This window comes from Lissotriton vulgaris, chromosome 6 (genome assembly GCF_964263255.1).
Source record: "Lissotriton vulgaris chromosome 6, aLisVul1.2, whole genome shotgun sequence".
NCBI lineage: Eukaryota > Metazoa > Chordata > Amphibia > Caudata > Salamandridae > Lissotriton > Lissotriton vulgaris.
Genome location: NC_141694.1, coordinates 434,519,358 through 434,534,566, shown reverse-complemented (window position 1 = coordinate 434,534,566; position 15,209 = coordinate 434,519,358). Strand labels below are relative to the sequence as shown.

The 15,209-nt window shown below is 46.5% G+C and overlaps 1 protein-coding gene across 1 annotated transcript in view; it reads right to left on the bottom strand.

The window, feature by feature from the left end:
- The window catches only part of BEND6 (BEN domain containing 6), a 194,065-nt gene that overhangs the window by 41,281 nt on the left and 137,575 nt on the right, over positions 1 to 15,209 (bottom strand). Inside the window, exon 4 of the mRNA XM_086925216.1 lies at positions 6,628 to 6,820. Within this exon, the coding sequence (XP_086781342.1) occupies positions 6,628 to 6,820 (193 nt within the window). The remainder of the gene's footprint in view (positions 1 to 6,627; positions 6,821 to 15,209) is intronic.

The window sequence follows — 15,209 nt, the reverse complement described above, 5'->3', positions numbered from 1 at the left end:
ATACTATTCTCACAGACAACAGTAGCCAACTCGTGTCTAGAGAGATGGAGACATTTTTGTCCAAGCATGATGTAAAACATAAACAATCATCTTTGCACCCCCCAGAAATGAATGGCAAAGTGGAGAGATTCAACCGTGTGCTCAAAAAAACCATTAGAATGGCTAAATCTGCAGGTTCAGATTGGAGATGTGATATATTCAAAAAAGGTTAAGGCTTATAGGCTATCTCCCCACGCCACTACAAGTAGGACACTGTTTGAACTTTTCAGATGTAGGAGTGCTAATACTTTGGTAACACCTCATTGGGTGAATGACATGCATCTTAAAACATTCTCTGGTTCTAGGAAAGTTATGTTTAGAGTAAGAGCAGTTGAAGCTGGTGGATTGTACAGGTGACAGCTCTCCTGTGGATGGGATCCTTAATCCTGAATAAATACTTATTTTTACCCTATTTTTATTATTGGACTTATTTACAAGCTCCACCTTGCATTTGCCAAAAGCTTGGCACCAAGGCCCCTGCTACCGTAAGGAACCAACAATGGCAGTTAGAAGCATAGAGATGCCTGCAACACACTTGCACAGTTCACAAGGTGCAAAGCCACACTAGGTGACAAATGTACATGATGCTCAAGAATGCTAACAGGAAAGCTGTTAGGTCTGTGGTCACCAACTAATCAGAAGGGAATAAGGCAGCCACGCGACCAGACAGGTAGCAACAGCAGAGGTTACATGAGAAAGGAGGAGTATGCAAAAATGAACAAATCACATGTAGGGCGTGTGTAGGAGCTTGAAAAAACACACATAAATATAATGGTGCATAGAAATAGACAGAAGCTTCTCATGTCCAACTGCAAACATTATATGTCTTTCAGTGACCTAGCAATGTATATTTATTGGCATTTGTCAAATTAAATTGAATAAAAATACATTATCAGTATCAATGGACAACGGTAATTTCCAGCCACTGAAATTCTCTGTAGGCACTAAATAAAGGGAGGTAAGATGCGGTCAAATGGGGGGAAAAGAAAAGAAAACACCTCCTTGGGCGATAGAGTTCATTACAAGGTGTGGCATTCAAAGAAACAAAAATATTGATCTATTGTTTGTTTGACGTTCTCTTTCTAACAATCACTCTGATGTTGACAACTAGATGATAATATCTTCTCAGAACTTAATACCTTACAGGAAGCATCAGAAAATTGGAGCAGATAGTATATTTTTGTTGTTGTTTTCTTTGTAAGACGTAGCCCAAACCTGTGCAATTTGGTAGGAGTGTGGTAGAGGCGGTGTAGGAATTTGAAATGGAGCAGCCGAAGGCGAGCATTTCCTGTCACTGAGTTCGTATGAGAACAGCTTTCCTCCCATTGTTCATCAGTGAGTGGGGTGCCAAGGTCCTCATCCCAGTCGCGTCTAGCTCTGAATGCAGGGGGAGTTGGAGCTGAGTACGCGTGCTTATACAGCATAGAGACTACATGTTTCGGAGTGTCCGATTGTAGAAGACAGTGCAGGGGTGCCATGACCTCCGGCTCTTCTGGAAAGTTGGGGGTAACTGCCTTAACATTCTGTCTCAGCCGGGTGTAGAGGAACGTATCCATAACTGAGGGCGTATGCTCCCCAAAGAATTGGGCAGAGGAGCGAAATTGTCACTGTACATATAAATCCCCCCATGTGTGAAGTGCCAATTTAGTGAACAATTTGCGGCCTAATTCTTCCCTGGATATGCTTAACCTGGGATCATGCACGAGGGTCATGTGTGGGGAGTAGAGAAAGGCAACGTCCATGCGGACCGCAATTCTGTGCCAGGCCAGCAACGTGCATTCCACTGTGGTGGGATCACGGTCAGACACTCTGGCTTCTGTGAAGAGATAACCCGATGGTTTATCCGGTCTCATGTACCCGTCCTCAACTGCGAGGTGTGCCATGAAGGGAGGGGGGTGGAGCCAGTAAGCAGCGAAGTGGGCTTGTGCACTATCATAGTATAGTCGAAAGTTAGGAACGTCAAATCCACCCTGATGATAAGGCTAGTTACAATAACAATGGTCAGAGTCTATAGATTCATTAGAACAATAAATGGTAAACAAGCAATTAATCAGGTATAGAACAAAATAATATTGTATCCAAAGTGTGCTTGTGTTATTTATTCATTATTTCAGCACAGTATTTGACAGGTACCTGGTTCAATTCAACGGGTACCTAGACACAAGGAGTATCATTACATGCAGACAAAAGAAATATAATTATTCAATTACGTCATTGAATCATATATACGTCAATGGACCTTAGTCTCATATGTATATACCACTTAAGAGCTTCATATAAAGAAACAAGACAGACGTTTTACACCAATTATTTACATGAACATCGCGCTCAAAGTGATAGAAATAGGGAAACAGTTAAGTAGGATAGGTGTGATGGGGAACAAGTGAGGACTGGGTAAAGGTGGTTGTGACTAGAAACAATCACAGTGGGATAAAATAAATCCTTTACAGTCTGTAGTTAGATCTGAAGTTCCAATATGCACATATACATAGGATTTGTGTTAATCTGCTGATTAATCCTATGATTGGAGAACGGTTATGATCAGGTCTACGTTTCGACCCCCTGGTTAAAGGGTAGGTTTGATCCTCATACTGGGGTCTTCATCAGGACAGGAAAATACAGGAGCGCCTATGAATAATAATTTCAAATGAGTGTATCATGTTTTAAGGAGGCTAAAAAACACACACTGAGGAAACATGTCAAAAGTGAGAAATGGCTTACTTTGGCAGAGGCCCTTACGTGGCCATTGTGGTAGGACCGTCAAGGGTTCCTTTCTTTTGGAATGATTATCCCGCCTTCATCTGAAAGGGGATTGTTTAATTACTAATACAAATAATTATGGGCGCGGAACACGCACTAATTGTCTAAAGAGCCGAGGGGGGTACTTACTGGGAATGAGAGCCTTCCATCCAATGGGTTGTTTCTCTGTTACAGCTAAATCAGCGTTAGTGCGGTCATAATTCGCGCACCCCACGCGGTTCTGGAGGGGGAGGAATGTAACATAGCCAAGTATTAATGGTAATTGCCTGGACATTTGAGAAACATTTGTATTTGTTAAACAAAGGAACGCAGAGATGAAGGCGGGATAATCATTCCAAAAGAAAGGAACCCTTGACGGTCCTACCACAATGGCCACGTAAGGGCCTCTGCCAAAGTAAGCCATTTCTCACTTTTCACATGTTTCCTCAGTGTGTGTTTTTTAGCCTCCTTAAAACATGATACACTCATTTGAAATTATTATTCATAGGCGCTCCTGTATTTTCCTGTCCTGATGAAGACCCCAGTATGAGGATCAAACCTACCCTTTAACCAGGGGGTCGAAACGTAGACCTGATCATAACCGTTCTCCAATCATAGGATTAATCAGCAGATTAACACAAATCCTATGTATATGTGCATATTGGAACTTCAGATCTAACTACAGACTGTAAAGGGTTTATTTTATCCCACTGTGATTGTTTCTAGTCACAACCACCTTTACCCAGTCCTCACTTGTTCCCCATCACACCTATCCTACCTAACTGTTTCCCTATTTCTATCACTTTGAGCGCGATGTTCATGTAAATAATTGGTGTAAAACGTCTGTCTTGTTTCTTTATATGAAGCTCTTAAGTGGTATATACATATGAGACTAAGGTCCATTGACGTATATATGATTCAATGACGTAATTGAATAATTATATTTCTTTTGTCTGCATGTAATGATACACCTTGTGTCTAGGTACCCGTTGAATTGAACCAGGTACCTGTCAAATACTGTGCTGAAATAATGAATAAATAACACAAGCACACTTTGGATACAATATTATTTTGTTCTATACCTGATTAATTGCTTGTTTAACATTTATTGTTCTAATGCATCGATAGACTCTGACCATTGTTATTGTAACTAACTTCACTGACCCAGGTCAGAGGTTTCTTAGGGTGTACCCCATTGAAACTTACTACTGATGATAAGGCAGCATGAGCGTTTTCAGTCCTACCCTGGCTTGCTTACCGGCTCATATTAGTCTTGACAATTGGGAATCCAGAGCTCGGAAGAAGTGCGGTCCAGGGCTGTAAGGGATGTTAGTGAAGAGGTATAGTAACTTAGGGAGAATGACCATTTTTATCAGGGATATACGGCCAGCCATAGACAGTGGTAGATGGATCCATTTAGCAACGCTGTAGGTAAGTTTGTCTAGGACTGTACCATAGTTAGCCCTAATGAGGGCTTCGCGATTTCTAGTTATGTTGATACCTAAGTATTTTATTTCTTCGCTTTCCCATATCAGCGGGTAGTCGAGAGGGAACCGCTGGGTTTTGTCAGTAAGGGGAAATAGGGCAGATTTTGCCCAGTTAATCTGGATCCCTGCAATGGCACCAAATTTAGTAATTTCGCGAAGAAGAGGGTTGAGATTTTCTTGTGGCTTGTCGACATATAGGGTCATGTCGTCTGCATATAATGAGACGAGCAGCTGTCTGTCAGGGTAAATCAGGGAGCGATGGTTATGATGCTGCCGGAGTTTGGCAGCCAGGGGTTCAATTGCTATAGCGAATAGGACCGCTCCAATAGGGAGAACAGGTAATCCCATTTTAAAGAATCAAAAGCTTAAGTGGCATCAAGGAAAACCGCAGCAGCCTTGCATCTAGGGGTGATGTCCTGAATTACAGCCTGTAATGTACGGAGGTTGTGTGATGTCGCACGGTTTGGGACGAAGCCGGCCTGGTCCGGAAGGACCAGTCGGTCCATTAGGAGATTGAGGCGGGACGCAAGGACCTTCGCGAGAATTTTAACGTCAGTGTTCAGTAATGACAGGGGCCTATATGAATCGCACTGTTCCGGCGGTTTACCCGGTTTTAGCAGGGATGTTATTAGGGCTTCGCGCATGCTGACAGGTAAGGTGCCTTCTTCTAGGGCCGCGTAGCATAAGCGCTTTAATATGGCAGCAAGCACATGAATGTAGGTTTTATAGAGGCCATCTGAACCAGGGGCTTTACCCGATTTTATGGACATGATTGCGTCTTTTATTTCGTCCAATTCCAATTCATGGTGTAGGAACTTCTGTTGGGTCGGGCCCAACCAAGCGATCGCTGTGTCCTCCAGGTATGTGCGTAAATCAAGCGCCACCTGTCTGTGGGAGGTATATAGTGTTTTGTAATGGGTAGTGAGGACACCAAGCTGGCTGGGGAGGTCTCTATGTGGCTTTTGTTGATCATCTAGGGAGCAGATAGTATTTGCTTGGGAATCACATGAACACATAACAAAGTGTTGTGTTGAAAGAGTTGTGGACTGAGGTCTTGGGTTGTGCATACACTGAGCAAGGAGCATCACAATAAGTCACATTGTTTCATATGATGAGCATTAGGGGCTAATTTGTCCTTTATGTCATCAGAGAGTTGGTGTCTTAAGAGCATCGATTGAGTGCTTTCAGGCCATCGGCCCTTACCATAGGATAGCACGTGAAATGTTCTTTGTTGCAAATCAAGGAGAGTTTCAAGTGGTTGGGCACAGCTGCTTTGAGTGCTCAAACATTGCCTTCAAAGCAGCGGGAATGTTGGGTAATGCCTGGCTTAGGGTCTCCACTGCCAACAAATGGAATAGCCCTAATGGAGCATGTATTTCTAACTGTAAAAATTAACTGCGATGAACCACACAGAAGCCCTGTTGATACTAAAGGATGAGTTGCTGGTTAAAGGTAAACTGCATTATAAAAGCGATTTATCTATGATTCTGAGGCCCCAAAGTGGATTTAGATTCTCTACAAGCATATGCACATACCCAAACACACACACACACAGATGCACACACACAGAAAAATATAATGCCGCATTCGAGCACTTAGGCCCCAGTGATGAGGACTGACTAAAAAGTGCCACAAGAGTGAGAAATGGAGATCCTCAAAATTGATGGATATCAAAGGAAAAGTGTTTCTTCTCCACGAAAAATGATTTCCCCAAGAAAAAGAAAATGAAAGTTCCTTTACCTTTGCTCTTTTCTTGCCATGCAAAAATATATCTGTTTTTTTCATTTGAGAAAATACAATTCTCAAAAGATTTCCTGGGTTATGTTTGGAAAGATGTGCCTATAAATTCAACAAGTTTTCAGAATTCGAATAAGTTGTGAATCGATGTTAGACTGAGGATTTCTTCTGAAAAGCCATACTCCTACCTTCTTCAAAGTTGAGCCTATTATGTCATCTCCCAAATTTGCTTACAGTTTTATACCGGAATAAATAATAGTCTCTTCTCAGCAGGTGTACAACAGGTATACATTGACAATGCCCTCCCCGGAACGCCCCGCCTAGAAATCCGTTGATAGGCCCTTGGGAATTCATTTATTGTCCCAAGTACCTTCCCTCCCGCATTCCACGTGGTAACATATTTAAAGCTTCTAATTAAATGCCATTTCATATAGTGATGCTATGTTTATACCGTTTTGAATTTTTCTGGTGGTTTCCATTACATTTACCATGTACAACCAATATGCAATTTAGGTGCACCACTGTTCACCGAGCTGCCCATAAAAAGATCTAAGTTCAGATAAATATATATATTTTTAAATTTGATATGACAAGTTCAATACATTAAAAATATGAAATAAATCACCTATTATTTCCTGTACTTCATTCTGATTCATTGCCGGCTTTGCTGCTCTGTCTTTTGAAGACGACGATTTTGCTCCGGTCAGGCTATGCGTAGCCATGTACTCGTGGGTGTATAGAGCTTGCATTAAATCATTGATAAACTTTTGGGGTTTACTCTTGTTACAAAGTGCTATTTGCCATTTTTCAATCTTAAACTGAAATATAAAAAAAGACATTGACAAGTATGTAACAACTATTTGTAGATACCGTAAATGCTCAAAGAAATGTTTAACTACGTATAGGAAATCTGGAATCCAAACACTTCTGAATTTGGTAACTTTTATTACCTTTTATTCAATTTACTGAAAATAAAATGCCAAACTGGTACAACACATTAACTTTCGAGGTTGCTCAGCCATCTTATTTAGACGATATTCAAAACTAGTTTTAAAAGGATTTAAAGAGTTAGCAAGGAGAGCATTTTTCACATGCACTGAAAACAAGCATTGGCAAAGCCGTAAAGTCTCACCTAAATGAGAGCTACTAGCTTTGTCAATGTTTTATATAGCCATGTTGTACAGCATGGAGGCTGAGGTGCAGCATGGCTGAAAGTTAGAAAAAAGTGATAGGACTCGACTAGTGCTTGCTTGGAGGGAGGCAGGACAAGCAACAAGAGCGCAGAAGGGCGACAGTGGGGACGGGCAAGGAACAATAATGCGAGTGGGACAGGCAAGCAACAACGCAGGACGGAGCGGGAAGTAGGAGTCAAGCAACAACAATGTTGGAGGGACGGGGCAAACAGCAACAATGTGGGAGGGGACTGTGCAAGCAGCAACACTGCCCACAGGTGCGGAAGGGATGGGAACAGCATGTAACATTTCAGGAGGGGGCCGGAGGGACAGTGCAAGGAAGCAGCAACATGGGATGGGGTGGGCGGGCGCTGCAAGCAAGCAACAGCACAGAAGCAGGAGGATGGGACAGGGCAAGCAAGCAACAACACAGGAGGGGGCAGGTTGGATGGGGCTAGCAGCCACAATGCAGCAGGGGGCAGTTTGGATGGGGCCAGCAACAAGGTGGGAGGGGCCAAGCAATGGGAGGGGGAGATGGCCTTCAAACACCTGCACTCTGATGGAGTGCCACAACTAAAAGAAAAAAAGTAGCTCTGAAAGTGCAAGTAGTAGAAAGTCTCTGGGTGAGGAAGCAGTACTTGGCCAGTGCTTCAGGAGAGGGACACTGGGAAATACTAAAGGGGTTCTGCCCACATCACCCTCCCATACCGGAGCAGGGGTCATCAAAAAGATGAGGAAAGTAGAAAAAAAGGTATTAAGGGATACATTTCACATTTAATATTTGGAACCAAGAAAAATTAAATTATCTTGTTCTTTACAACTTAATGTAAACACATATAATTAAACATAATTTATATGGACATACAAACGTATCACAAGAAAAAGTGGCACAAAAAATTAATCTAAGGGAGAGCCCATCACAAATTATACATATATACAACATCTATATACAACATATACAGTATACAAACAACAGCGTACCCTAAGAAAGGCAATTGAAACCTTTCTCAAAATATATACACTCCCACTTATGAGTGATATAGATCAGAAAGGGAATCCTATTGGCACCTGAGAAGAAAATTCTCTCACAAAACTAACTTTTTTTTTTTTTTTTTTTTTTGGGGTTCAAATCTGCTTTATTGAGAAAAACATAGTAGGATACACAGCTTGGGTCGCCTACAACCCGGAGGCCGGCAGCAATAGTAGAGTAACAATACACAGCCTGGAAGCCGGCATCCCGGGGGCCCGGCGGCATATTACAGAGTGATATAGCGTCACATCCGTATCCGGTGGAGCAGGCCAAGTAAGGATGAGCAGCAGTCGAACAGGTTTTTTTGAGTGAGAGAAGAGTCTCACTGCTGTTTTGTAGTTCGTGAAACAAGAACCAAGGAACATCCCAACGAGGTTACAACTAAGAGGTAGTACATGATTGTGTTGTGGTAATGTATGTCAATGGTGTATCGTGGCAGTCCTAGCAGGTGGCGCTGCGCGGGGAATTGACTGTCCCAGGCCAAATTTCTAGTGTGATTGGAGTTCGTGGGGCGTCAGTTTCAGGATCAGCAGGGTATGAAGGACACACTTCTCCAGAGGGGGGACCCTCCGTCTTCATGGCAAGGAGGAAGCATAGGCACAGAAAGGGGTGAGAGGGCAGCCTTGCTCATCCAAGGTCACAGATCGATTTCTGGAAAAGTGTCACTGTAGCTGGGAAGTGTCGGGTTCATCGCCCGACTGCCCATCGTCGTTTGAGCGTTTAAGCAAGTAGTGTACTAGTGGATCCCAAATGTTCCCAGGTCGGCATGAGAGAGGCAACAGCTCAGCAAAGGTGGTGTGCTGGTCTTGGCAGTATGTTAAGTCAGTTAGCCAGTCCTTGAACTTGGGCGCTCTGCCCCTGCTCCAACGGCAAGCAACACGTCGCTTGGCCAAGAGCAATGCTATGTCGGTGAATTTTCTGCATTCCCTAGATACTTGCTTGGTATATCCAAGGATGGCTACCAGAGGGTCCGCAGGAACCTCCTCATCCACCATCTCCGCAACGGCCTCGATGACCTGTCGCCAGTAGTCAGCAATCTGGGGGCAGGACCACGCTAGGTGGAGAAAATCAGCATGTTCAGCATGGCATCGTTCACAGCAATCATTATCGGCCAGCCCAAATCTGTATTTCCGGACCGGTGTGTAATATATCCTCTGAAGGAATTTATAATGAATTATTTTCAATCTGCAGCTGGCAGAGATGCGGGAGGTCAATGCGCAGCAGTGTTTCCATTGGTCGTCCGAGATATCTGTTCCGAGTTCCGCTGACCAGTGCAATCGGGCAGCAGAGACTTGTAAAGGAGCGGCTCCGCGGAACTGGCGGTAGAGCCCAGAGACCAAATGGGTCCCATCTTGTGACCCTAAAAGTTAGTTCAGCGGTGGCAGGGTCGCAGGCTCATCAGGGTAGTCGGGTAGGATGTCTCGCATCCCAGCGCGTAGTCGAATATAGTAAAAGAGTTCAAGGGGCGTATGTTCATGCGTTTTAAAAAATTGATCAGCCGATTTGAAAAGTCCGTCGTGAAACAGATCTCCCCAGCAGGTGATAAGAAGCTTGCCACAAAGCTGCCGGAACCCTAGTTCCGATAGCAAGGCAAGCCGTGGGTGATAGGTAAGAGGTAGTCTGGGGGAGTAGGGCAGTGTGCAGAGCAGCCGTCGAGCGATGCGGCGCCATGCATCCAGTGTGCAAGAAACCGAGGTATTCGAAGTGGTGATGGAAGTCTCGGGACAGTGTAGCAGGCCATTCAGTGGGAGAGGGTGTACTATCCAGTCCTCCACTGCTATATGTGGCATGAAGGGAGTAGGAGCCACCCAATGATAGGCAAAATGCGCCTGTGCGCACAGATAGTATGTTTCGAAATCGGGGACATCAAACCCCCCCTGGTCATAGGGCTGGGTCAATGTTGACCATTTCAATCGGGGAGATTTGCCACCCCAAAAAAGTCTGCGCAGCTCCGTGCGGAGTGTCTTGAAAAAAAAGGCACCAGGGTAGTAGGGAATATTGAGGAAAAGGTACAGGAATCGGGGCAGTATTACCATTTTTATGAGGGAGGCTCTGCCAGCCATGGAGAGTGGCAACGTGATCCACCTATCAACGGAGGCAGTTAGTTTGGTTATGGCTACTCCATAATTGGAGCGGAGTGTCTCGTCCTTATCACGAGCGACACGGATCCCCAGATATCTAAGATCATCACGGCACCATACCAATGGGTAATCTAGTGGGAAGTCGTTTACAGCATCAGTGAGAGGAAAAAATTGCGATTTAGACCAATTGATGTGAACACCTGACATTCCTCCGAAGAGGACGAACTCACGAAGCAGGGGATTAAGGTGTAGACCCGGGTATTTGACGTACAGCGTGATGTCATCCGCATAGAGGGATACATCGATTTGCCGCTGCAGACATTGTACCGCTCCCGCTCAGTGTAATTGGCGCAGGCGGCAAGCTAGAGGTTCGACCGCAATAGCGAATAATAGAGGCGAGAGCGGGCATCCCTGGCGGGTGCCTCTCGTAAGGTTGATGGGTGGCGACAGTTTTCCATTTATCAGCACTTTTGCCGTGGGATCTGTGTACAGGAGGCGCACCCAGGCCAAGAACATTTTAGGGAAACCCATGCTGGCCAGGACCGAGAAGAGGTAGGGCCAATCGACAGAGTCGAACGCCTTGGTGGCGTCCAGGAACACAGCCGCCACAGGAACGTCAGGATTGTCCGTGCGAAGCAGGGAGAAAAGGGTGCGGAGATTATGGGATGTAGACCTGCCCGCCACGAAGCCAGATTGGTCAGGTAGGACAATTCTGGTCATGAGCAGCGAAAGTCGTGTGGCCAGGACCTTGGCAAGGATCGGGACGTCACAGTTCAGAAGGGAGAGTGGGCGGTAAGAGTCACAGGAGGTGGGTTCCTTATCTGGTTTCAGAAGAGAGGTGATAACCACCTCACGCATAGAGCAGGGTAGTATCCCGTCAGCTAATGATTCGGTAAATACTTCACTAAGCACGGGCGCCATGATATCAATATAGGCTTTGTAGAATTCAGCTGGGATGCCATCGAGCCCCGGGGCCTTACCGTTTTTGAGGGACATGATGGCCTCACGAACCTCATCGAGCTCGAAAGGCGCCGCAAGAAATTCCCTATCTCCATCACTAAGCCAGCAGAGCGCCACTTCGTTCAAGTATTCAGCGTATGGAGCGTCCGCCTCTGCCGTGGATGTATATAGTGTCGAGTAATGTGTCGTGAATGCAGTGAGTATCGCATCTGTTTCTCTAATGGTGGCGCCGGTCTCATCTGTAAGCTCTAAGATAGTGTTGTGTTCTCGTGGTGTACGTGTGAGTGAAGCCAGCACTTTCCCAGGCCTCTCCCCTTCGCAGTATCTCCGGGCTACCCAGTGTTTACCCCGATATTTCGCCTCCCTGGCAGCCTCCTCCTCATATTTGGATAGTGTGTCCCTAAAGGTTACCTGTAGGCGTGGGTCATCATCCGCCGCCATTCGGAGCTCCAGAGTCCGTAGCTCCCCCTCTAGTGTGGTGATGGTACGCAGGATATCACGTAGGACCCCGTGGCTTTTGGAAATGCAGAACCCCCTTATAGTGACTTTGAAAGCCTCCCATATGTGCTCTACGGACTCCACTGAGCCCTTGTTCCTAGGGAAAAAATCCCTAATCTCTTCACCCAGCTCTGTGCGAAAGAGTTCGTCAAGAAGCACATCGGGGCTTAGCCTCCACTGTGGTCTCGGGCTGTCCCATCCAGGAGTCCGGAACTGCAATCTCACAGGGCTGTGATCTGAAAAGGTTCTGGGCAAGTGATCAACTCCTATCAGCTCCTTAGTAATGTCTCGGGTTACCAAAAAGTAATCCAAGCGCGCCCATGTCCCGGTGTGAGGCGTGAAGTGTGTGCCCTCCCGTCCGAGGGGATGTAGGTGTCTCCAGGCATCAAACAGACCACCCTCCTCCACCACTCCCTCCAAAACCTCTCTGGCTCGGGGCTTGTAGGAACTAACACCATCCGCCCTGTCAAGGGGGGGCGCCAGCGCCAGATTAAAATCCCCACCCCAGATAACATGTCGTGCCCCAATGGAAACAATTCTACCCCACAGTGTGGAAAAAAAGACAGGTGAGTCAATATTCGGTGCATACATTGAGACAAATAAATAGGTGTCATGTCCCACCCTACCCCACAGCAAAACATATCGCCCCTCCCTGTCCACCTCCTCTCCAAAGCGGTGGAAAGGCACGCCACGGGCAATGAGAATCGCCACACCCCTTGCATAAGACGAATAGGAGGAGAAGGCACGGGTACCCGCCCATTTGAGTCCAAAGGAGTTGTCCCTGCGTATGGGCATATGTGTCTCTTGCAGCATGGCAACTTGTTCATGATGTCTATTCAAGTAGGCAATAACATTCCTGCATTTTTTAGCATCGTTCAACCCCCGGACATTCCATGATAGACATGTCAGACGCGCACTTGTGTTCACAGCGGCCATGGACATGGCGACAGTAAAGACGAAAGTTCCCAAGAGGGCCAAACCATGAACCCACATCCGCCCCTGAAGGACCAAGTCATACACCAGGCTAAGAAATATATACACAGTCCATGCAATGCTAACCTCCCAAAATCCAGCCCCCCCCCACCCACCCCAGCATCCCAAACATGCCAGTAGCCATGGATCCCCCCAACGTGAACCCCCCCCTTCACCCTCCGCCCCAACTTCAGAGAGGCAAACAGCCAAACAGATAATAAGTCAGTGGGGAACACCCGACAGGGGTACATCAGAAAGTACGCGCTGCCACTATCCGGCCCATATGAAATGAAATGAAAATGAAAATGAAATAAAATGAAAATGAAATGAAATGAAAAAAAATATTTAATAAAGCGCACTGCGGCCAAGCGGCTTCCTGGCGCTGGGGACCTGGTCAGGGCTCACAGAGGGAATCTGGGGAACCTAAGAAGGAAAGGCCTGGGTGAAAAGGAAGGTTTTAAGGGCTTTTCGGAAATGGGTGTAGATGGGGATGGAACGAATGTGAAGTGGGAGGCTGTTCCAGCCTGGGGGGCCAAAACAGAGAGGCGGGTGCCACCAGTTCTGGATTTGCGGAAGCGGGGGATGTGCAAGAGAGAGAGAGAAGAAGAGCGAAGGATGCGACTGGGGGCGTGAGATGTAATTAGGGAGGAGATGTAGACAGGGGCAGAGCGGGAATGAGCTCGAAAGGCAAAGCAGGCTAACTTAAAGAGAGATCTGAAGCGGATAGGGAGCCAGTGCAGAGATTTGAGAACAGGAGTGATATGGGAGGATTTGGGAAGGGAGAGAATGAGGCGAGCAGCTTGATTTTGAATGGCCTGTAGACGTCGGGACTCGTAGGCTGGAATGCCCACGTACAGGCCATTCCCATAGTCAAGTCGGGAGATGACTAAGGCCAGGACTATGGTTTTGAGTGCATCAGTAGTGAAAAAACGTGAGATTTTCCGGATGAGACGGAGGGACAGGAAGCAGGACGACACAACAGAGCTAATCTGACTGTGCATTGTTAGGTCAGAACTAACTTTGATGCCAAGAGTGCGAACAGAGGAGGAAGGTGTGGGAGGGGGACCAAAAGAAAGGGGCCAGTGTGCTGGGGACCAAGGGTTAGATGGACCACCCGTGAGGACAAGTTCCGTCTTATCGGGGTTGAGCTTAAGATGGTTGGCGCTCATCCACTCGGAAATGAAAATTAAGGTGGAACTGAATTTAGGGAGAGAATCAGCAGAAGAAGAAAGATCAAAGACGAGCTGGAGGTCATCTGCGTAGTTATACACCGAGACCCCCAGCTCAAGAAGAGAAGTGACAAGGGGACAGATGTAAAGATTAAAGAGAAGAGGGGAAAGAGAGGAGCCCTGGGGAACACCACAGGTGACTGGACGGGGGGGGGCAGAGAAGCCGGAAAGATGAACCTCCTGGTACCTATCTTGAAGAAAGGACGCTAGCCAGGAAAAGGCCGCGCCCCGGATGCCCGCTGCGCTAACACGGTCGAGAAGAATGGAGTGGTCAACCGTGTCAAACGCAGCGGACAAATCGAGAAGGACCAGGGCTTGGGGGAGGTTGGAATCTGCCTTCCCCTTAAGTTCATCTAGAACCGCGAGAACCACTGCCTCCGTAGAATGGCCTGGGCGAAAGCCTGCTTGATGGGAGGCTAAAAGGCCGTTGTCCTCGATATACGAGGAGAGGCAAGAAGTGACATGGGTCTCGAGGATCTTAGCTAGGTAGGGGAGGAGGGAAATGGGACGGAAATGAGCAGGGAGGGAAGGATCTAGACCGGGTTTTTTGAGAATGGGGAGAACAACGGCGGATTTAAATGATAAGGGAACGGAACCGGAGGCCAAAGAAGAATTAAGCAAAGTGAGCGGGGGAGCAGGACAGTTGGTGAAAAGAGTTTTGAGAATGCGCGCCGGTGCACAGTCCATAGGGGAACCAGATTTAACCTTGAGCAGGTAGTTGTGAAAAAGGTCAGGAGAGATGGGGGGAAAAGTGAAGAAAGAAGAGGGAGAAGGAATAACTGGGCAGGTGGGAATGGGTTGGGGCACCGTCGGAATGTTAGCTTTAATCTTCACAATCTTGTCTATAAAAAAGTCATTAAGTGACAAGCAGAGGGACTGAGAAGGGACCAGACAAGGAGAAGAGCGATCGGAAGTAGCAAGATTGTGAACTAGAGAGAAGATTTCACGAGATTTGTTTGCGGAGAGAGCTACTCTCTCAGTGAAATAGGAGGTTTTTGCCGCAAGGATAGCTTTTTTGTAGTTAGTGAGGAGTAATTTGTATTTAGCGCGCAGAGAGGGAGAGTATTGCCGTCTCCAGAGACGTTCCGACCGCCTGAGGTCGAGTTTTAAAGCTTTGAGCTCTGTAGAAAACCATCTGTGCGCATCGTAAGGGCGAACCGCCTTGATCTTTTTTAGCGGGGCCACTCGATCACACGAAGAGGAAAGCCATGTACTGATAGCATTGACCTGAGACTCAAGAGGGAGGTTGGTAAGATCAGGAACAG